The following is a 22,238-nucleotide window of genomic DNA, read 5'->3' on the forward strand; positions in this document are numbered from 1 at the left end:
AGAGGGTGGTGATCACTCTGTTAGAGTCACTAAGTGCTGGCTTGCGTATTATTTCATTCCCTTTGTGGGAGGCGAGTGGCATCCTCCCCATTTTACAGATGAAGAAACAGAAGCTCAAAGTTGAGCATCTGACCAAGCCAAGACAAGCCAAGATGCAGAAATGTACAGTGTCAATGAATCTATAGCTCGGGGGAGGGCGGGGGGGGGGGCGCAGGAGGAGTATGAAGGACTGTCAGTCAGACCCAAAGCCAGGTCCCTCCAAACTCAGTTCTCTATGTTGTACAACCGCTATTTTTGGAAACCCCATTTTCTTTCAAATTTATTGACTCACATGTCCAACAAATGCCATTTATAGTTGAATTGCCTTATATAGAGAAGAGCTATACCACCCCTGACCCCAGCCCTTGACCCCCACGCGCACTCACCCAGTGTGACGGCTTCTGATACAGAACTCATATTTTCATGTACCATGTTCTCTTCCCCTTTGCTACATTCTGGATTGTGAACAATTTTATGAGTCTCCGCATTAACAGTGTCTTAATTTTAAAAATTAAGCTGGGAACTAGCAAGTGAGCCTAAAGAGGTTCCATCTCTGGTCTTGAGCTGGATTTTCATTATTCAACTACTATTCTTCAAATTATACTGATTTACGGGGCGCCTGGGTGGCTTAGTCGGTTAAGCATCCGACTTTCGCTTAGGTCATGATCTCGCGGTTCGTGGGTTCGAGCCCCGCGTCGGGCTCTGTGCTGACTGCCAGCTCGGAGCCTGGAGCCTGTTTCAGTCTGTGACTCCCTCTCTCTCTGACCCTCCCCTGCTCACGCTGTCTCTCTCTCCTAGAAATAAATAAAACATTAAAAAAAATTAAAAAAAAAAAACAAAAAAACAAATTATACTGATTTATGATGTGATTATTACAGCTTTTCCTAAGTAGCCTGGGTAATGAGAGAAATGCAGAGACGTCCCAGACTGTGGTCATGGGGGTGGGGGGTGGTCTCTAACACCCCTCTGTCTGCCCGGCCAGCTCCCCACCTCACCTCTGCTTCTTAGTCTGGGCTCCTCTCTCACGGGGTCAGTACAGTATGACCTCCCAGCCTTGGCCCCAGAGGTGCCCACAACAACTCACATTGTTCCCAGCACCTTCCGAGGTGGTCATGTGACACCGATCACTGGACACTGATCACGTGACGCCGCGCAGCCACCCAGCACCAGTTTTCCTGCCCACGTTTGTGAAGATCAGGCCTCAGTTCGTTACCCTTCCTTACATGCCTAATTTCAGTGCGAGACTCAAAACTGCATCAACAACCCCCAAGTCCTCAAAGTCAAAGCCACCTCCACTACCTTCATCAGAATCTCCCCACCTTTCTACCCAGAACACTTTGCTTTCACCTTCCCATCTTCTTTCCTGTTAGGAATAAGGTAAGCCATCTCAAGGGGACACGGCCATCTCCATCCCAACTCATCCTAGCTCATCCTATTTCTCCTTTGTTACATCTCGAAGTACTGTCTGTGCACTTACTTGTGACCCCCCTGCCTTTGGCTGTGGGTGACACTACTTTGTAAGCTAGGCTGAGTGTTCTCACCATCGCTGCAACACCACGGCGCCTCTCGGAGCGACACTGACTGAGAAGTGCACAGCTGACCATGTCCGGCAGACTTAGGGGGATGCAGGGGCCGCAGCCTCACACGGCACTAGCAACACCTCTCTGGGAAGCTTCTGACTTCCTTCCCTCTGAGTCTGAGCTCCTTTGCAATGGCACAACCCAGTGAAGCTTCTTGGTGATTCTGCCCCACAGCCAGACTGCAGACTCCTTGAGGCTGGAGATTTCTATCTCTATCTCCAGCCTCAAGGGGTACCTAGCACATGCTAGGAAAGGAAGGAATGTTTGTGAAATGTATGCATGTAATTCACTGCACTGACTTGGACTGAGCTGTGTGGCGTGCCCTGCCCCCTCAGCCCCAATTCAGAGGTTGAAACTTCAACCCGCAGCATGGCTGAATTTGGGTAAGGTTAAAGGAGGACATAAGGGTGGGGCTCTAATGCAACAAGACTCTAATGGGGCCCTAATCCAGTAGAGCTGGTGTCCTTGCAAGAAGAGGAAGAGACCAGCGCACGCGCGCACACACACGCACACAAAGGCCATGTGAGGACACGGTGGGCAGGCAGCCATCTGCAAACCAGAAGAGATGCCCAGGAGAGATCAAACCTGCCGCCCCCTTGATCTTGGACTTCTAGTCTCCCGAACTGCGAGGAAATGCATTTCTGTTGTTTAAGTCGCCCAGTCTGTGGCATTTTGTTACGGCAGCTCTAGCCGATTAACACATTCACCAACTGTCCCAGCGTCTTGTGTGCTGAAGATGGGGCTCGGGGACTAACCCTGGCTGTGAAGGGAAGTTCACGAAGATACGGAGGTTGGTTGCTCAGGGTTAACCCCCAGCAAAGGGCAGTTGTATCCCAGCTTCCGTCTTACCCTCATCCCCCATGCGGCAAGTCGAGTTAAACCAATACTTAGGCAATCCCCCCCACTCTGTCAGGAAAAGTGAATGTCATCATTAACTAAGATTCTGGGCCTCTGGGAAATTACTTTAACTTGACCAACACCACCTTATTCCCTGAGATCTTGATAATCCTGTACACCCATAGATAATGGCCATTATCACGAAAAGAGGGAAGGTACGCACTCTGGCCTTAGATCTTCCACTTAGTGGCTACATATACTTGCATATGGGACCTTTGTAAGAAACACAAGTTTCTGTGTCCTGTGCTTTTTCTTTTTCCTTTATTTCTTTTTCTTTCTTTTTTCCTTCTTACAGATTTTATTTTATTTTATTTTATTTTTAAATATTTTTATTTATTTCTAGGAGAGAGAGAGAGAGAGAGACAGCGTGAGCAGGGGAGGGTCAGAGAGAGAGGGAGTCACAGACTGAAACAGGCTCCAGGCTCTGAGCTGGCAGTCAGCACAGAGCCCGACGCGGGGCTCGAACCCATGAACTGCGAGATCATGACCTGAGCGAAAGTCAGACGCTTAACCGACTAAGCAACCCGGGCGCCCCTTACAGATTTTATTTTTAAGTAATCTGTACACCCAGCATGGGGCTTGAACTTACAACCCCGAGATCAAGAGTCTATGGACTGAGCCAACCATGCACCCTCCAGTGCTTTGCTTTTTAAATAAAATGGCTGTGCCGTTGTAACGGACAATTCCTTCTCCCTCCTTTGAGAACTGACCCAGACTTGCATCTGGAGAACCTTTCATCTCCCAATCCATCAATGTGCTTCCAAGTGACGTTTCCAGTCTCCCCGCCCCCAGCATAAAACAATCAGTGCCCCTCTTCCCAATTCCTCTGGTCACACTGATGAGTCCCAGTGGTCACGTGATCCAGGCTGGTCTAATTACAATGCTGCTCTGAACTTCTCCTGAGGACAATGAGGAAATGTTAGATTCAAGGCCGATGTCTGTAGACCAAGAAACTGTGCCAGCCACCATGTAAACTCAACGAGAGCTTCTCTGAGCTTATTTCCACCAAAGGCTAAGGTGAGTTTGTGAACAGAGACAATAGGCGTTATTACTACCAATTTCCACCAAAGCTAAGGTGAGTTTGGGAGCAGAGAGAATAGGTGTTATTACTACCAAGATCCTACTTGGTTAAGTCACCATCTCAGAAAAGCTCTCTAGCTCATCCTCTATTCTTGTATTTGACAGCCATACTGCTGAGTGGGCCTCCTAACACCAATGAAGAGGCTGGAATTCTACTGACACACAGAAATCATCAGGGACATACGTTTAGCTTAACTGAGGCCATTCACCATTGGTTGTACACACACATATAGACAGACACACACACACACACACACACACACACACACACACACCCAATCAAGCTGGGTTAAGTAAAATGGGGAATTCAGAGCTCATCTAATCCAACCATAGAAGGACAGTGGTATGGTAGAGGGCCTGCCATCTCTGTTTCTTCAACTTGGTGCGATTTCTTAGACACTGGTTGACTCTATGTGGTACCCCTTGGTGAATCTAGCTCATCCTTCAGAGGCCCCAGATCTGAAGTAAGAATTACCTGGCCTGGACTGGGTTATATACCCATATCTCAACCAACTGCTAACTAAGGCCAGCGAGCTCCTGTAAGAAATTGGTACTCCTCCATTCGCAACATATATATTGGAAAGTGGGCTGGGGGAAACAGTGGATCCCAGAAAAGCACTCCAATAGCTGCAAAATTTTAAAAGTGAAAAACGCTGGGGTGCCTGGGTGGCTCAGTCATCGGTTAAATGTCTGATCTTGATTTTGGCTCAGGTCATGATCTTGGGGGGTCAGGTTCGTGAGATTGAGCCCCGAGTCTGCTTGGGATTCTCTCTCTCCCCCTCTCTCTGCCCCTCCCCTGCTTTCATGTGCATGCACTCCCTCCCACTCTCTCTCAAAATAAATAAACATTAAAAAAAAAATAAGAGTGAAAACTTCATTCGTAATTGTTTCCATCCCCAACCATGGCAAAACTTAAAGAATGAAGTCTCTAAGAGTCTGAGAAATACAGTACACGCACATGATAAACAGAACTGGCCTTTTTACACGTCACAGCCTTCTCACCTCCTGTCATGTCTTCACAATCTTGCTCACATTGTGGGGAATGAACCCACAGCCAGCACACTAGGTTAGAGCAGCTCTATGCACAGACCTGTAGTTCTAACACCTGAATGCAATTTGTGTCAAATCAGCAGCATGAGCTCATCCGAAGTTTGCCCCATTTAAAAAAAAAAAAAAAAAAAATCACAGCCCCCAATGGGGCCAACCCATGTGTGCTAGGGTCACCATGAAGTGGGGGACAAGTTCGGTATGATCCTTTCTTTGATTTTCTCAAGTTCTGGATTACTGCCGAGTATGTCTCTCCTTTCTTTCTCTCCCTCCCACCTCTGAAATGCATCTTTGCAAATAGTTCGTATTCTGGCACAATCAGAGGCACAGAGAGTGGAAAAAAAACTGGAGTACAGATCATAAGCTATTCTAACTCATCCCCAAGGAAGTTTCTTTCTCTGTGTCACATTTCTGCAAGATCTTAGTCACTCCACAGTGTCAGTGAGAGCAGCTGGCAAGAACTCCAGTCTACTCGTCTTGCGGGTATCAGGTATCTTGTGGGTATTTGTCTTAATGCAGCAGGAGCTTCAGAGGGACTGGGAACAGTCTTAAATACTCCTGAAGGTAAAATGTTGGTTCAACTCGGGAAGGATTTTTTTTATGTTATTGTGATTTGGGGGTGAAAGCTATTGAAACCCTTAGGAAATGGCAGAAATGCTTTCCATAAGCATGATGAATTCAATTTATTAAACACTCAGCTATTGCCAAGCACTGTCCCAGCCCCTGTACATACAGTATCTTTTAATCCCATGAAACAGTGCTATCCACTGACCCGCTAGGAAGGAAAGACTCAAACCCATCAGGAAGTTGCTTGAGGCCGCACAGCTGGCAGATGGCAGGGGCTGGGCTCTGTACCCAAGGCTGGCCAGCTACAAGGTCTCTCTACTCTTCTCTCCCAGGCACGCTGCCTCCCCGGGAGTGAAAGCAGTGGTGACAGGAGATCCTGCACAGTGCCAGGGATGCCACACAGACTGTCATCAGCTAATCCCCACAATGATACCGATCTTGCAGCACTGGTATTTCTGCATTTTGCTGTAGCTCAAAGAAGTTCATGTAACTTGTCCAAGGTCAGACAGCAACTGGGTGGCCAGGCAGGGAATGGATGAAGGTACACTTGATTTGAAAACTGGGGTCTTTTGTCCTCAGGCATCATGTGCAAAGGCCAATGGGATAGCTGGGCGGGACGGAATCACCAGAGAAAAGAAGGATAGGCCGATGGGGCAGGAGAATGTATTCTTACAGATTCACAACATGGAGCAGTAAAAGCCTGAGTGCCTGGGCCACATTCACTTGTGTAGGCAGGCGCGCACACGCGCACACACGCACACACACACACACACACACACTTCCAGCACACACACACTTCCAACCTATCATGTGCTCTGCAGTGAACACCCCACCCTGGAGTTCTCAGCCACACCTTTTGGTCGTCGAGGGAACCAAACAAAAACACAAACTTGACCTCTGCGAGTTTACAGGTAGAAGCTTTTAAGTGCACTTCTGAAACTGTAATGTGAACAGCTCATTGAGTACATTCTAAAAAACTCTTCATTGCAAGCTTCTTGGCAATCGCATAAAAATATTTCTATACTTCTATCCAAGCACAGTTAAATAGAACTTCAAGGGGAATGACTTTTCCAATTGTATTTTAAGATTGAGCACTTTGATAAAAGCAGGATCTGCAGCACAATGTGATCCAAAATTGTATAATCTTTATATATTTTATAATCTGATACAATTTAATAGATAAGAAAAACATTTTTAATGCTCAAAACTTAAACTATAAGAATATATTCCTATTGATGGATTATAACTGGTGTAAAAATATCTATATCTATCTACCACTTTAAAATTCAGACTCAAAATATTCATTCTGTAAAGGTGTGCGGTCCTCTCATTGTATTAATCTTTGGATGACTAATTTCAGGATTTCCCTTTTTCTCTATCTACAGTCTTTAAAAGATCTTAAAGTCAGCTGTTTACAACAGTCCTATGCAGGGACCAAAAGAGAAAGGAAACACCTCAATTACTTGAACGGAAGAAGACAACATTTCCATCTTTAAGTCTTGTCATTGTAAACTGCTTTGCTTTTTTTTAAAATGTTTATTTTTGAGAGAGAGAGAGAGACAGAGGGTGAGCAGGGGAGGTACGGAGAGAGAAGGAGACACAGAATCCGAAGCAAGCTCCAGGCTCTGAGCTGTCAGCACAGAGCCCGATGTGGGGCTCAAACCCACAAACTGCAGATTCATGACCTGAGCCTAGGTTGGACACTCAACCAATGGGGCCACCCAGGAGCCCCATTGAGAACTGCTTTTGATCGTTACCACAGGATTCTCCCCAGCCCCAGTCTGTAGCACACTGCAGAACAGGTAAACACCTCCAGTGGAAAACTTCAAAAACAACCGTACTGAACCAAAGATTACTGTGAGTCCAGGTTTCTGATCCTGGCTTGATGACCTTGAACGGCACATCTGTAGGGGCTTTCCTTTTCCCATCTACAAAATGGGAGTAAGAATACCTCATGTATAAGGCTAATGAACAACGTAAAGAATATGTATGTCCAGACACAAAAGGTCACATATTACATGATGCCATTTATGAAAAAATGTCCTGAACAGACAGGTCCCTAGAGGCAGACAGCAGGCCAGTGGCTCTGCATTGAAGGTCTCAGGCCTCTGCACCCAGGCCTGACAGGCGGCTTTTCTTTCTTCTTTTTTTTAAAAATTTTTTTTTTTTATGTTTTATTTATTTCTAGGAGAGAGAGAGAGAGACAGTGTGAGCAGGGGAGGGTCAGAGAGAGAGGGAGTCACAGACTCCGAAACAGGCTCCAGGCTCTGAGCTGGCCGTCAGCACAGAGCCCGACGCGGGGCTCGAACCCACGAACCGCGAGATCATGACCTAAGCGAAAGTCGGACGCTTAACCGACTAAGCCACCCAGGCGCCCCGGCTTTTCTTTAATTCCAGCCTCCCTGGCTTCTCTATGTTGGGGTTGCTCCCACCCATCCCCTCTTTCTGACACCTTCTGCCCTTCGTTTCAGTGACTTTCCCCAGTTTCTGACGAAGCTGCTTCTGCGCCTGTCTTGCTGTTTTCACTACCACCGCTTTCCGTCATGAATCTACATTCCCAGTGTGGACCTTTTCCCTCTTTTTCATTCTGCTCCCCCTTGAAAATCTCATGTGTGCCCCTAACTGCAGTGGCCATTTGCGGGTTAACAACTTCCAATACTCCCTTCCCAGCCTTGCCCTCCCTTCTCCTAACACCAGCCTGTGTCCCCCCTCGGGGTGATGGCGACATCACCCTGAAACAGGAGGACCGGCCCACGGATCCTGCCTGGCAGGGGCCTGACCCAGCGGCGGCCCTCAATGTCATGTCCCCCATCCAACTGGCAACGCCTCCTGACTTCCCTATTTCTGTCCACAGGCTCCGGTTTCCTCAGGGCGCAACCCTGGGCTTCCATGAAAATTGTTACTTATAGACGGTGGGAGAGAGACCAGCTGCCGTCCAAGAAGGGAAAATCCCGGCTACGGGTCTCAGATTCCGCGCCAGGCTGCAGACACCGGGATGCCGGGGTGACTGCAGACACCGGGGATGCCGGGGTGACTGCAGACGGGGCGAGTTTGATTCCCAGGAGACTGTGATGGTCAGAATTGGCCAAAGACTTCTTTTGAAACTGCATTTCCTTATATATTTTTCACTAACTTAAGAACCTGGTCTCAGTGACCACCTATAGGACATGAGTGATTAAAGAGGTGACCGGCATGTCTTTAAATTCACCTGTGAACAAAGACAGCGTCCGGACTTCTACTGTGGTTACATAAATACAGATAACTCAGAGCAGAACAATAAGACAAATGATGCCAAGAGAAAGAGGCCCCTCCTAGAACCCAAAGGTCTCCGCAGGCCGAGAGAGTGGAGATGGCAATTAGGATTAGGTCCTGGGGGAGCAGGAGGTAGGAAATGTAGGGAGGTTTTCCTCTCCCCCTTTCTGTTATTACTTTATTTTTTCCAAACGGGCGTGCCTGGGGACAACCGGGAGATTTACGCATTAGGTGGCTGCCCTCCTTTGCAAAATGGACAAAGGAGTTAGCTTGCCGAGCAGATTAGATGAAAGAAGCCAGAAAGCCCAGGGGCTGCAATCGAATGTGGCAGAGGTGAGTGGGGGAGGGTCAAGGCAAAGCCCGACAGGCCCTGAGATCCCATCCACGGTCTTTCTGGAGAGAAGTACAGTAGCGCTACGGCCTGTGCCGAGGCCGCGCAGAGATGGGGTCCCACAGGGCCACCCTGCTTCCACAGGGAAGGAAGCAACAGTGAGCTGGCAGCGAGAACGGAAACCAGGCAAAGGAAAGACAGACCAGGAGTCTGCTCCTTCGACATATTTAGGAACTTTTCACCTTGCCTGTATCAGCCAGGATGAATGATCGGGCACCTCGGGAATGAAAGAGCCACAAGTTCATAAACCTTTGCTTTGATGGAGCCTTTGTGAGGGGCCAGGCAGGCCCTGGACGGGACTTGTGTTTTCAGCTTCACATTCTCCTTTAACCTCTGCAAAGGTTCTGAGGAACACATCTGGTAAAACTGAGGCCCAAGGTCAAACATCTGGGGCCCGGGGAGGGAGGGACTTGACCTGGGGTTGGTGTGGCGCTAAATCCGTGCTCTCTCTCTCTCTCTCACATGGCTCTCTACACACCTGCCGTGTACATAGAATTTTAGAGCAAGGGGTAGAGCTCCGTGTTTGTGAACTTGGGTGACCTCTCAAGGAAGCAGTCCTATTTGAGAGGAATCTGAGATAAAGAGATGAGCAAATATTTTAGATCTAAGTATAAATCCAGTGGGATCTGGGGCATCCCCAGTCTTTGGCCCTGTTCTGAGAATCACTAACCCAACAAAGGAACAAGGGAAATTTTAGCAGGGAAGGTAAAGAACACAGGGATATCGATCACATTGAGATTCCAGCTCGATTTTCCTACTTTCCCAGGCAGAGTTCTGTAGAAAGTTCTAATCTCCAGCTCTGACTGGGAATGTAACACATTCTAAATGCCTTCTAACATGAACGTCTTTTTTTTTTTTTTAATGTTTTTATTTCTGAGAGAGAGAGAGAGAGAGAGAGAGAGACAGCGTGAGCAGGGGGGGGTCAGAGAGAGAGGGAGTCACAGACCGAAAGAGGCTCCAGGCTCTGAGCTGGCAGTCAGCACAGAGCCCGACGCGGGGCTCGAACCCACGAACCGCGAGATCATGACCTAAGTGAAAGTCGGACGCTTAACCGACTAAGCCACCCAGGTGCCCCGGAGCTGGTATTTCAATAGGAAACTGCTGCCACCACTAAGGTCCACTCCTTAATTCACAAGTAAGAACATGAAAACACGGGGCTGCCCAGAGGCTTGCCCAAGGTCGCAACATTCACCAAGTGGCAGAGGTGAGACCACAACCAGGACCCCTTGCTTGTAATCCAGTGCTCTTCCCACCAGAACTTGTTTCTGGTGCACCGAGTCCTTGCTCTTGAGCCTTTCGTGGCAGGAAATAGAATCAAAGTGAGGTACTGCGTACACTGTCGCAGTAACAACGCAGAGCAAGCCTGCGGCAGCAGGTGACGGCTGCAGGGGGCGGGTGCAATGATACTAACTCGCAGGCAGGGACGTACCTGCAGCCACCCTGGAGCCTGGGCAACTGGTATTCCCCGGAGCAAGTCATCCAATGGTCACAATCAGCCTCGGACATGTCTGACCAAGGGCAAGCACCCCTGTGCACTCACAGCAACAGCGCGCATCTGACAGCGGGAGAGCTGGCTGCCTTTTCCCCTCTCCGCTTGCGGGCCCAGAGCAGCACCATCCTGCTGTGGGCGCGGCAAGTGCCCGGGAGGTCTTCCCTCCACTTCACGAGCTCCTGCCGTGGGTTGTCAGAAGTGAACAGAAATAAAACTCTGTTAGACGCGTTACGGAATGTATTTTAATTCCGCCACTGCATCCTAAGGAGACAGATTTAATAATAATTAGCGGCCCAATCCTGGAGTGAGAGAGAGAGAAGAAGAAAGGGGAAGGGAGGGCTGGGAAGGCCGGTGGTGGGGGTGGGGGGCAGCAAGTGGGCGTGGCCGGTGGCGGAGTCCACGCTGGGGCAGATCTGCCGGGAGGCCTGGGTGTGCGGCGCGGCGCCAGCATGGGCTGTGAGCCGGTGAGAGGGCAGGAATGGACGAGAGAGAGATGCTCACAGGTGGGGTGTTGTGGGCGGGCCCTGGAAACACCTGCTCAGAGGACGAGGTCGAGAACAAAGGCAGATGGTCCCCAATGGTGAGCAGGCTCAGAGCGATGAAGGCAGAGGCTGGTTTCGGAACGAAACTGCCTACGGGCCCTACAAGGACCCAAATGGCAGCAGCGGGAGATAAGATGACCATAGCTTGTAGGAACTTTTAGAAGCAGGCAGAGACACTGGGCTGAAACCTCCTGGGACCAGACGAAGGGTCAGACCAGGGGAGAAGAAGGTCCTTAACTAGGAATTGCTACTCATTAAGGTAACTCTTTTCCGAGGGTGAGGTTTAAATAAAGTAACCCAAATTTAAGTTTAAGGGGTGAACGGAATGTGTATGTGTGTGGGGGGGGCGGGGGAAGCGCTAGGGAGTTTGGAAAAGAAAAAAAAAAGGTAGAACGCTTTACTCACTTCATTTAAAAAAATGAGACATTATTAACCAATAAAATAAAAAAAATGTATTTCGAACACATAGAGGCCATAACAGAGACACACAGACATGTGGAGACACCTGTCAGCTGGTCACTCCTGCAGGGCTCCCAATAAGCCACACTCCTCTGTTCGGACCTGCCCTGGGTGCCCTTTAAACAAAGGGTTTGTCCCCTTCTGGCACACAGCTAGGTTTCTATTGTACAAGAACTGAAGTGCTCTCTGGTCCCTGAAACTGCTCACATCCTAAAATTGTCTCTAGCAGCCTAAATGGCATTGAAAATAAATACTGTGAATTGATGAAATGGCCAATTATGTTAAGTACCCATGCCTGGTGTAATCCAAACCAAATCTTCCCCCATTATCCTCAAAACTGCTAGATGATTCAGCAAGCCCTCTCGCCGGTGACTGCAAGAACCGAATACAGAGTCCACACTCCAGTAGGACCTTGGGTGCTTCCTTCCAGTGAATTCTCACAACTGGTTTTGTGCTGGGGGAAAAAACCCCACAACTACTATGTTTCTGCCAGACAGTGAATAAACCAAACAACTAGGAGACGTGGGTTCCCCACTGTAACCATGACGTCATGTTCTGTGGATTTCAGGATCTGACTTCTACCACATCCCCTCTGGACAGCCTGGCGCTCTGAGGCCGATCCTGCCAAGAATACGGGATGTCATCATCCCAAAGTGCCCGTGAGTCACTCACTGTCTGCACCTGCCACATAACGTCCCGTGGCCATGCCCTCTCTTGCCTACAGAGTCTTGCTTCCCCTTCTTGCGGTGCCTTTTGCTCTGTTTCCACACAGCCACCGTCTATTTTATAAGGTCTTGTTCAAGGTGTTAGCTCTCCCAAGACCGGGCAAGCCCCTACTCTCCTACCCTCCTGACAAAAATAAGCCTCCCTCCTCCGAATGATGTGACACGTCTGCTTCTTCTGCCATGCCCACGTTCCCTTAGCCTCAACTCCAAGGGCCACTGACCCCCAGGGAGCCCGGGGCAGACAGTTCTGCTGGGGGGAGGGGGGTGGGAATGATCAGCTGGGCCCTGTTGCCTGGTCTTTATGGCACCTTCTACCCCAGTTCTAGGAACTGGGTTCTTGAGGGCATCCTGTTTGCCTTCAGTCCCAATCTCTGTGGTTGGAACCCCGTTAAGACTTCTTTCCTAGGCTAATTATCTAGGGGGGAAAAAAGTTCTCCTGGTTGCTACAGGGGGAACAGAAGGAATGTGTGCATATTTTGAAAACGTAAAGTATAAAGGTGACAAGGTGAGTATATAAATCAGGTATGTTTTCTTCTGTATTGGTTTTTTTTTTTTTTAATTTTTAAAAGTTTATTTATTTTTGAGAGAGAGAGACACAGAATGTAAGTGGGGGAGGGGAAGAGAGAGAGAGAGAGAGAGAGACAGACAGACAGACAGACAGACAGAATCCGAAGCAGGCTCCAGGCTCTGAGCTGTCAGCAGAGAGCCCGATGCGGGGCTCGAACTCATGAACTGTGAGATCATGACCTGAGCTGAAGTCGGATCCTTAACTGACTGAGCCACCCAGGCGTCCCTTGTACTTGATTCTAAACTGACCCTTCCGCTGGCATGACTGTTTATATACCTGTACTTTATTGTAAAATGTTCACTCCTGGACATGAGCAACTTCTTGATGAACCAGTACCCCACCAAAGGAACACAAAACTATTAATTAGGGAAAACACACACATAGTTTGAAAAATCTTAGCACAATAAAGGTGTCTCCAGAACTCCATATACAGATAGAGCAAATACAATACACAGCAAAGAAGAGTTGTAGGAAAAACGTGAATCCTTTCCTACCCTCTCAAACTCCAACTAAGAGTCTTCCGATTTTCACATGTACAAAAAATAAATAAATAATGAAAAGAAAGGCTGCACTGAATTGGATGCAGATTGAATAAGCATCTGAAATCTGTAATAATGTAATTCTCAACGCTTAGAATAATTAGAATTTTAAACCCTCTCCAGAAGAGAAAAAATGTCCACACCCATGAGATAGAATCTCACGGTGAAATCACTCAACTTCAGAACCTTATTGATGTTTTGCTTCATGCTTTTGCCCAGCAGTAACAACCAAAAACTAATATCCTCCAAGCAAATCTTACTTAACGTGAAACTTAATGAGTAAAAATCCTACAAGAAAATGTGCTTGCTAAATAAAATCCCTCTTCTGAAAATAATCCAAACACGAATGATACGAATATCATTGTTACAGACCTGACAGAAAAATAAACATTCACATAACTCTGAAAAATTCCCAAAGGCTCATCATAACTGGTTTCCATTTATGCTATGTGAAGGGAGAACAGATATTTTTTTTTTAAGTATGTATTAATCTTTGAGAGTGGAGGGAGTTCCCTTTTGTCTTAAATATTAAGGGGATCTATAATGGTCATTAAAATTAGGATTAGTCAAAACTTCCTGCCTAAATTTCGCCTGTACCACGCAGAAAGGCAAGGAAATCCTTTGGTTCCTGGTTTCACAGGCTATTAAAAAGACGGTATGCAATTGCATGGCCTATAAAACAATAACACAAACGTGATGGCATCTCTTTGAGCTACTCTGGAAACCTGAAGATAAATGTCCCTTTTCATAGCCACAATTATATTCCACTCCTTCACACACCTGGCCAGTGTTCAGCATGCACTTTTCAAGAAAAGATACTAACCAGTTCTAAACCAACCGAAAGGTGCTCCGAAAGAACACCGTACTACAAGCCCAGCCCAGTTCTAAAGCTCTTCGTACAACCAGAACCATCTGCTTTTGGCCAGCTGTGCCATCTGACACTTAGCCGGCCCGCGGAGGCTGATGGGGACAAGAAACTGAAAGGGCCTCGGAGGCCCACCGATTCCAGCTTCTCTGCACAGCAGACATTCCCAACAGGGATAACCTGCAGCATCCTGAAGGCATCTTATGGCTACTTTTCATTCTTTTTTTTTTTTTAATGTTATTTCTTTTTGAGAGAGAGAGACAGAGCACAAGCGGGGGAGGGGCAGAGAGAAAGGGAGACCAGAATCCGAAGCAGGCTCCAGGCTCCGCGCCGTCAGCACAGAGTCTGACGCGGGGCTCGAACTCAGGAACCGCGAGATCACGACCTGAGCCGAAGTTGGATGCTTCACAGACTGAGCCACCCAGGCGCCCCTCTTATGGCTATTTTATTTTTTTTAAAAAAAATTTTTTTTTTTAATGTTTTATTTATTTCTAGGAGAGAGAGAGAGAGAGAGAGACAGCGTGAGCAGGGGAGGGTCAGAGAGAGAGGGAGTCACAGACTGAAACAGGCTTCAGGCTCTGAGCTGGCAGTCAGCACAGAGCCCGACGCGGGGCCCGAACCCACGAACTGTGAGATCATGACCTAAGCAAAAGTCGGACGCTCAACCGACTAAGCCACCCAGGCGCCCCTCTTATGGCTATTTTAAACCAGTTATTCTTCAACTTGATTTGGCCATTTCAAAAGAAACTTAATAGCCACAGCAGGGACGAAAGGCAGCTGGAATTCCTTGAGCACGCAGGGGAGGACGGACAGCAAAGCGGCGAAGGGTGAGCTGGACGACAGGAAGGATGTCCCGCTGCAAAGGATGCTCGTCGGGACGGGAGAGGGGTGGCTGAACTCTGAGACTCGGAACAAACCACAGGCAGCCTTCCAGGCACATGCGGATGTTAGGGGACGGCGAGGAACAAGTGGAACCACCACAATAGCCAGAGTGCTGGAACCCCCCAAACAGTCCTCATTCGCCCGAGCACTGAAAATATGTAACAGCGTTTTTGTTTTGTTTTGTTTTGAACCAGCTCCATTTATGCCAGCCATACCCTGACTGCCACGTAATTCCAGTCTCACCAAAGCAAGCCGGACGCTTCTGGAATATGACCAGCGGTGACCAAACGAAGAACCAGGCCCGGATTCGGAATAACAATTCACAGCAACCAGGAGACGTGAGTAGGAAGAAATAAGGAGAAATGGACAAAGAGCCCCAGCGCACAGCAGCCACACTTTTTCAGACGGTGCCCGCTCCTTAGGAGGACAGAGCTCCCGCCTGCTACCCAGCACGAGGGCACAGAGCGAGGGGGTGGGGAGGGCCGCTCCTGGACACCTACCTTGCAGAAGGGCTCCATTTCTCTTGAAGAAGGTACTGCCCGGCCAGATAGGTGGACCTGATGTGCTGAAACACAAGAGAAGCCAGGGTGAGCATGGGCTCATTTGCACTCGCCCCCGTGCCCGTGGAAAAACCACCTCTCCAAACGTATCGCTTAGAAGAGACCTCAACATGCTTCCCAAAGATGCATTATTTACACCCTCTGGAAATGCATTTTGATTTTTTTTTTTAACATTCATTCATTGCTATGTTTTGTTTTCTTTTTTAAGAGACAGAGCATGAGCTGGGATTGGGGGAGAGAGAGAGAGAAGAGTGAGACACAGAATCTGAAGCCGGCTCCAGGCTCTGAGCTGTCAGCACAGAGCGCAATGTGGGGCTCAAACCCACGAACTGTGAGATCATGACCTGAGCTGAAGTCGGACGCTTAACCGACTGAGCCACCCAGGCGCCCCATGGAAATGCACATTTAAAAACCGTGAAGTATGGGGCACCCAGGTGGCTGGTTCTATAGAGCATCCAACTTTGGCTCAGGTCATGATCTCGCAGTCCATAAGTTCGAGCCCCGCATTGGGCTCACTGTTGGCAGCCTGTCAGTGCAGAGCCTGCTTCCTCCTGCCCCCCTCTCCCGGCCACTCCCCCGCTTGCACTCTCCCACAAAATGAACAGACATTTTAAAAAATAAAATAAATAAAAAATAAACAAAAACCGTGAGGTTTTATGCTGAATGGGCTTCGCATTTCACGGAGCAGAACCTGTCTGCATGGGTGTTCTGGCTACGGCCCTGGCGCCTCCCTTCTGGGCACTGAAATCACTTTCGAGTAAATGAATGGCAAATTCACACAGTTCAACCTCACGATTTGTAACTTCAGAATGGTTGCGAATTTATTCCTAACTTTATAAATTTACATGGCAGGGAACTTCTATCCATGTCTTCTGGGACCACGTGGGTTTTCCGTCACTTCCTAGTGACACCTGCCAATGAGTAATGCAAACCTGCCTTTGTTGGCCTTTATTCTCACCAAATCCTTAACATGACATAAAGAGCTTTGATGGACTCCCTCCCTCCCCCAGCACCTTGTTTTGTATCCTGTTTTCAATTTCCTGGCTTACAATGTTGCCCTCCGTACCCTATAAAACATTTTGTAGACATGCTACCGCCCACAGCTGGGTCAGAGGAGAGGCAAGAAAATAAGAAAGATCAGTATAAATAAAGACACTTTACTACATTTATAGATGAGGATTTTCATGGTTTTAAGATACCCAGTGAAAAACTTTATAACCAAGCCAACCTTAGTAAAATATCCTTAGAGGGGGAAGTAGGTTACTCTAAATCAAGGATCAGTTTCGATTAATGTTAGAAAGCACTTAGTCAAAAATGTTACTACATCCAACCCAGGAGGCAGTACAAATTACCTTCGCTACAATAGTCTATGGCAAAGGATACTGGCTAATGCACTGTCTATCACGGCACAAAAAGGAAAAAAGTTGGTCTGGTAACAGATTTTTAAGTTCGGCGGACACGTGCACACATCGTAAGAAATCTGAAGGGCTATGTAACAAACACTTTACCAATCAGCCAGGTCAACGGTAGTAGTGCAGGATGGCAATCAATACTGTCAACAGGAGTGACACATTCTGATGACCAAAATTTCATTACCAGAGACGTAACAGCACAGCAGGTATAGGGACACGTTACATGACTGGTGAGGGGCAGAAAAAGGCTGGAGCACACACAAACACTGTTAAACACCAAACTAGTGTCAAATGTGCTGGACAACACACACTTAGGAACCGTGATGTAAATGAACCTTCTTGTTTTGTTTGGTTCGGGGTTGACTATACTCAGAGTAAGCAAGATTAATGCATCAAAGCTACAACATTTCCAGCAGCGCTCCAGGCTCTGGCAGCTGTGGCCTCTGGGTGGCCAAGGCTGACGCAGAGGACACCAGGCCTGGCTGGGGTCTCGGGGCTGTGGGATGGCAGCAAGCTGATTTCTCTTCCATCTGATTCCTGTCCTATTCCGTGGAGGCTTTTAAAGCTCAAAGATGCATGACAAATAATGTGCATTAAAATGCTCAAGATTATCTTCTAACAAGTCCGGCCAGCTCCCTGGAATTTTACCATCTTATTTTTATAAGAAAGCAGGAAACCGCAAGTTGGCTGTTGCCAATCCTGAATCACCTGATTTCTAAAGATATTTAAAAACTGAGGACTTCATTATAGAGGAATTGGTGCTTTGAGAGCATTCAGTAATTGAGTATTACTGCAGGAGCCTGAGCATCCAGCTTACTTCCACCCAAATCTCCTCTTTATCCTGACCCCGATTAGGCTGAAAACTCAGCAGACGCCAGGAACGGAGTAAATGTGGGGAACCGAGGTCGCGTAAATCCAGCAGTTTAAGATAAGGAAAATTCTCTGTGTGATAGAAATCTACTCAGCAATTCCTACGACATCCTTTTAACGTAGCTAAGTCACTGATCACTATTCTAGTAGTTTTGCTCCACTGCCCACATAATCACTGCTCCAGTCATGGAGAGAGATTTGGATTGGCCCACCCCCCTGTTCTTACCTGGCTCCCCCTGTCTGTGATGAATTCACCTATGGTCTCTTTCTAGCTCAAGTGAAGCTGGTTGCTGTCTTGTTAATTGCATTGCATTGGAGCTTCCTGGCCAAATAGTCTACATGCTTCTTGTGGATGGTTCCTCAAAATGGCTATTTCTAACTACTAAGGGACTCAAGGATCGATTAAGTGACTGTCCTTGGTGTTGAGAACACAGGGAAAAAATTAAAGGCCATATTTAATGGCTTCTAGGAACTTACCTAGCCCCAACCTCCTGTGACCGTGTCTAAAGAGACATCAACGCCTACAGAAAAGGCCAATGGGTATGGCCCTGATGGCTACAAGTTGGGGAGGCAGCAAAATGATATTTATTTCCTGCATCTGGTGATGTTCCCAGCTCACTGGCCTTTAAAGTTCAAAGTTGGTTTTCAAAAACTATATAAATTTACCTAAAAGTGTTTATTAACCACAGGAATTTAGAGAAGAAGCTAGTGATCGACGTCTTCACATAGGAGTTGCTGATGCGACCCTGGAAACCACTCATTCATGTGGCAGATCAAGGGGAGGGGAGTGTGGGTGTGATGTGTGCAGGGGAGGATGGGGGCTCTCTACACTTAGTCACCTAAATGTTGGTGACTTGCAAATGGCCTATGGCCATGGGAAGTGGCCTCTAGGGCCCCCTTAAACCTACTGGAGTGGATTTTAATCACCTCACAATGGGGCTCACAGGGTATGAAGCTGGGATAGCAAATTGCCAGTGAGAAACTACAGCAATCAACACCTTTTCAATAGGACCCTCCATGCTGTAGGTGCGCAGGGCAGAAGGAGGAGCTGTGGAGCCGAAGGCCCTAAGAGGTGACTTGAACCAGCATCACAAGGCTGGTTAGTTATCAGCTCAAGAGCAGACCAGGGCTTCCAGAACCAGCCCACTGTACCAAAACATACACACCAGTGGCCCCCACGTCATGCCTCATCTTCCCGCCTTCCTCTTCCAGTCTGCTGGCACTAAACTCTTGTTTCTCCTTCTCCATGGAAGAAGGCTGTGGGTGGTATTTCACTAAGAATCTCAAGGCAAATGGCTAAAATTAACAACAGACAGGAAACGACAGGTGTTGGTGAGGATACAGAAAAAGGGGAATCCTTGTGCATGGCTGGTGGGAATGCAAACTGGTGCAGCCACTCTGGAAAACAGTATGGAGGGTCCTCAAAAAGTTAAAAATAGAACCACCCTGCGACCCAGCAATTGCATCACTAGGTATTTACCCAAAGGATACAGAAATACTGATTCGAAGGGACACACGCACCCTGATGTTTAAAGCAGCATTATCTACAACAACCAAATTATGGAAGGTGCCCAAATGTCCAACCACTGATGAATGGATAAAGAAGACATGGTATATATGTACACAATGGAGTGTTACTCAGCCATCAAAAAGAATGAAATCTTGCCATTTGCGATGATGTGGATGGAGCTACAGTCTACTATGCTAAGTGCAATTAAGTCAGGGAAGTCAAATACCATATGATTTCACTCATATGTGGAAATTTAGGAAACAAAACAGACGAACAAAGGGGAAGTTAAAGAAATAAGATAAAAACAGAGAGAGCGGTAAACCATAAAAGACTTTAAACTACAGAGAACACATTGAGGGTTGATGGAGGTGGGTGAGAGATGGGCTAGATGGGTGATGTGTATTAAGGAAGGGCACTTGTGATGGGCACTGGGTGTTATATGTAAGTGATGAATCACTGGATTCTACCCTGAAACTAATATTACACTATATGTTAACTGGAATTCAAATAAAAGTTTGAAACGAACATACAAACAAGAAGAATCTCAAGGTAAAATCCCAGGCTAGAAAAAGCAACCAGCCTCACCATATGTGAAAGACAGACACGTGGGCTCATAATTAGCAGACACCACACAACGCGGGTTCCACAAATGTCTCACTTCAATAGCACTCTAACAAAATTCCATGACCTTCAGCACTATACGCCAAACCCACATGTGACAGAGGAAGCTGACCAACAGGTTAAGAGGGCCTTGTCTGCCAGAAAGGCAGCTTGTGACCTGGCATTTGAGCACATTGATCCTTTGAGCACATTGATCCAGACGATCATTAAGACCAGAGCTGAGCCAGCAAAAATCCCACGGGAGGAACGATACCATCTTGAACAGCATACCGAGCGTCTGCTGAGTCTTAGCCCTCAGTCACTTCCTGGGCTGTACACTCCAAGCTGCGTTCCTTTGAACTCCCCAGAGGACACTGTGGGTTAACAGGCTGTACAGCCCTAAGCTGGCTCCTGGCGTGATGGGATCTGGCGTGGGTGTTCCCTCTGCTCATGAACTTCCATCACCATGAGATGGAAGACACCATGAGAACCAGACAATCAAGACCCTGGGAGGGTCCGCCAAGACCATACACTGATCTGGACTTCCTGTGAGTCCAATGAAAAGCAAATGAAGAAACGTACTTTTTTCTAAGAACTCAGCCACCAAATATGAGCTGCTGTATCTGAAAGAGAGAGCAGGATATGGCAACAACAGGACACTATCCCTCGAGGTGAACCTCAAGGGCATTATACTAAGTGAAACAAGCCAGACACATAGGGACAAATACTGTACGAGACTATAGTCATCAATTCACAGAGACAGAAAGTTGAATGGAGGTTTCCAGGAGTTGAGGGGAGGTGAAGGTCAAGAACTGGTTAAGGGGTACAGAACTGCAGATCTTTAAGATGAATGAAGAGAGTTCTAGAGATTAGTTACACAACAATGTGAATGTAGTTAACACTACTGGATTGTGCACTTAAAAAAACAGTTAAGATGATACTATTTAATGTTATATATATTTTACAGCAGTTAAAATTTTTAAATGTAAAATGAGAGAGACGGAGAGAGGGAGAGAGAGCAAAGGAGTGAAGGAAGAAGTGCAAGAAAGACACCAGAAGAAATAACACAAAGTCTGAAGAGTTTTAGGCAGTGAAGGACCAACCTATATGCTGTGTCTGTGAAGGAACAGGTAGCACGTATGCTAGAAAGGTCCACAGCACACTAAAAAGCAGAAAACTCAAACTGACTACGGAAAAGGAAACCAGCCTATCTGACTCTAGTATTTACAGAGGTCAGAGCTTGCCCAATCCTGTGTAGGCAACTGAACAGCCTCCTGTCATATCCTTAGCATTGGGCTCAGAATGTGAAGGCCATCCCTCCTTTGAACGTGTGACATCTCCCACCAGACTGTGTTTGCCCAGAGATAAAACACTGGAAGCACTTGTAATAAAGGGGAAATTCCCCCCTCCCCAATACTTGAAATTCTATTGTTTTAATTCTTAACTGTGGATTCATTACCAGGAAGTAACAGAAAAACAAATGTGACCTATACCACACACTACCACAAACTCCTTGGGTGAAAGATGCCAGTCACTGAAGTTTGGAATGAAGAAATCAGAGCAGGGTGGACAAAGAGACACGTAAGAAGGTACCAAGTTTCATAAAATATCGCCCACAATTTGAGAAGCACCCCTAAAGAGCATAGGTGAACGTTCAGAATCCTTGGGGACACTCTTGATACTTTTATAACCTTCCAGATAAAACAGAGCATGATGACATTCAAAGGGATCTCAGCGGCCGCCTGGTCCCGTCCAAGGTGTGGTGGGGACTGGCACAAGATGTGGACTCGGGTTTGTGCAGAACACAGCCTGAATGCCTTTCTTTTAACTTGGCCAAGTCTCAACTGCATGCCCACAAGCTGGAGACAAGGACAGCATGTAGTGTTTGGGAATGAAACGCAACAATGGACACTCAGTACACTGGAAGAAACCCGGTGGTGATTCCTGACGACCGCGGTTAGGTTCGGAGAACTGAAGTGACGTGCTCAGTGCCAGAACTTCCCCTATAGCTCACGCACTTTCCCACTTTGGCTCTTCATTCCTATAACAGATGAGGCAGCCACACCTTCATCTTCCTCTTTTCTTTCTGGAAGCTTTGAGATCACCTCATTGCAAACGTTCCTCAGTCCCAAGGAGCAATGAACAGTTTCTGAAAATCAATAGGTGGCAAGAAGCAGCTTCACGATGCCACCTGCTCTACATAAAGAAAGCTGAGATCAAAAGAGAGAACTCGGCACTGAATCCTGCACAGACCCAAACTGGCAAGTGTGGCTGCCACAGCGACCTTCCAGGGTCAGGTGGAACATATCAGCGCTGGCCAATTTCCGGGAAGGCATTTCTGAAACATTTAGACAAAAACGA

The 22,238-nt window shown here is 47.3% G+C and overlaps 1 protein-coding gene across 8 annotated transcripts in view; it reads right to left on the reverse strand.

The window, feature by feature from the left end:
- FOXN3 (forkhead box N3) overlaps positions 1–22,238 on the reverse strand; it is a 418,273-nt gene that overhangs the window by 106,573 nt on the left and 289,462 nt on the right. For all 8 annotated transcript variants that reach the window (XM_039232480.1, XM_039232481.1, XM_039232482.1 and 5 more), the window contains one exon: positions 15,426–15,490. In XM_039232480.1, the coding sequence (XP_039088411.1) occupies positions 15,426–15,490 (65 nt within the window). The remainder of the gene's footprint in view (positions 1–15,425; positions 15,491–22,238) is intronic.

The sequence above is a fragment of the Hyaena hyaena genome, unplaced genomic scaffold (genome assembly GCF_003009895.1).
Source record: "Hyaena hyaena isolate Hyena2069 unplaced genomic scaffold, ASM300989v1 scaffold_67, whole genome shotgun sequence".
NCBI classification, from domain to species: domain Eukaryota; kingdom Metazoa; phylum Chordata; class Mammalia; order Carnivora; family Hyaenidae; genus Hyaena; species Hyaena hyaena.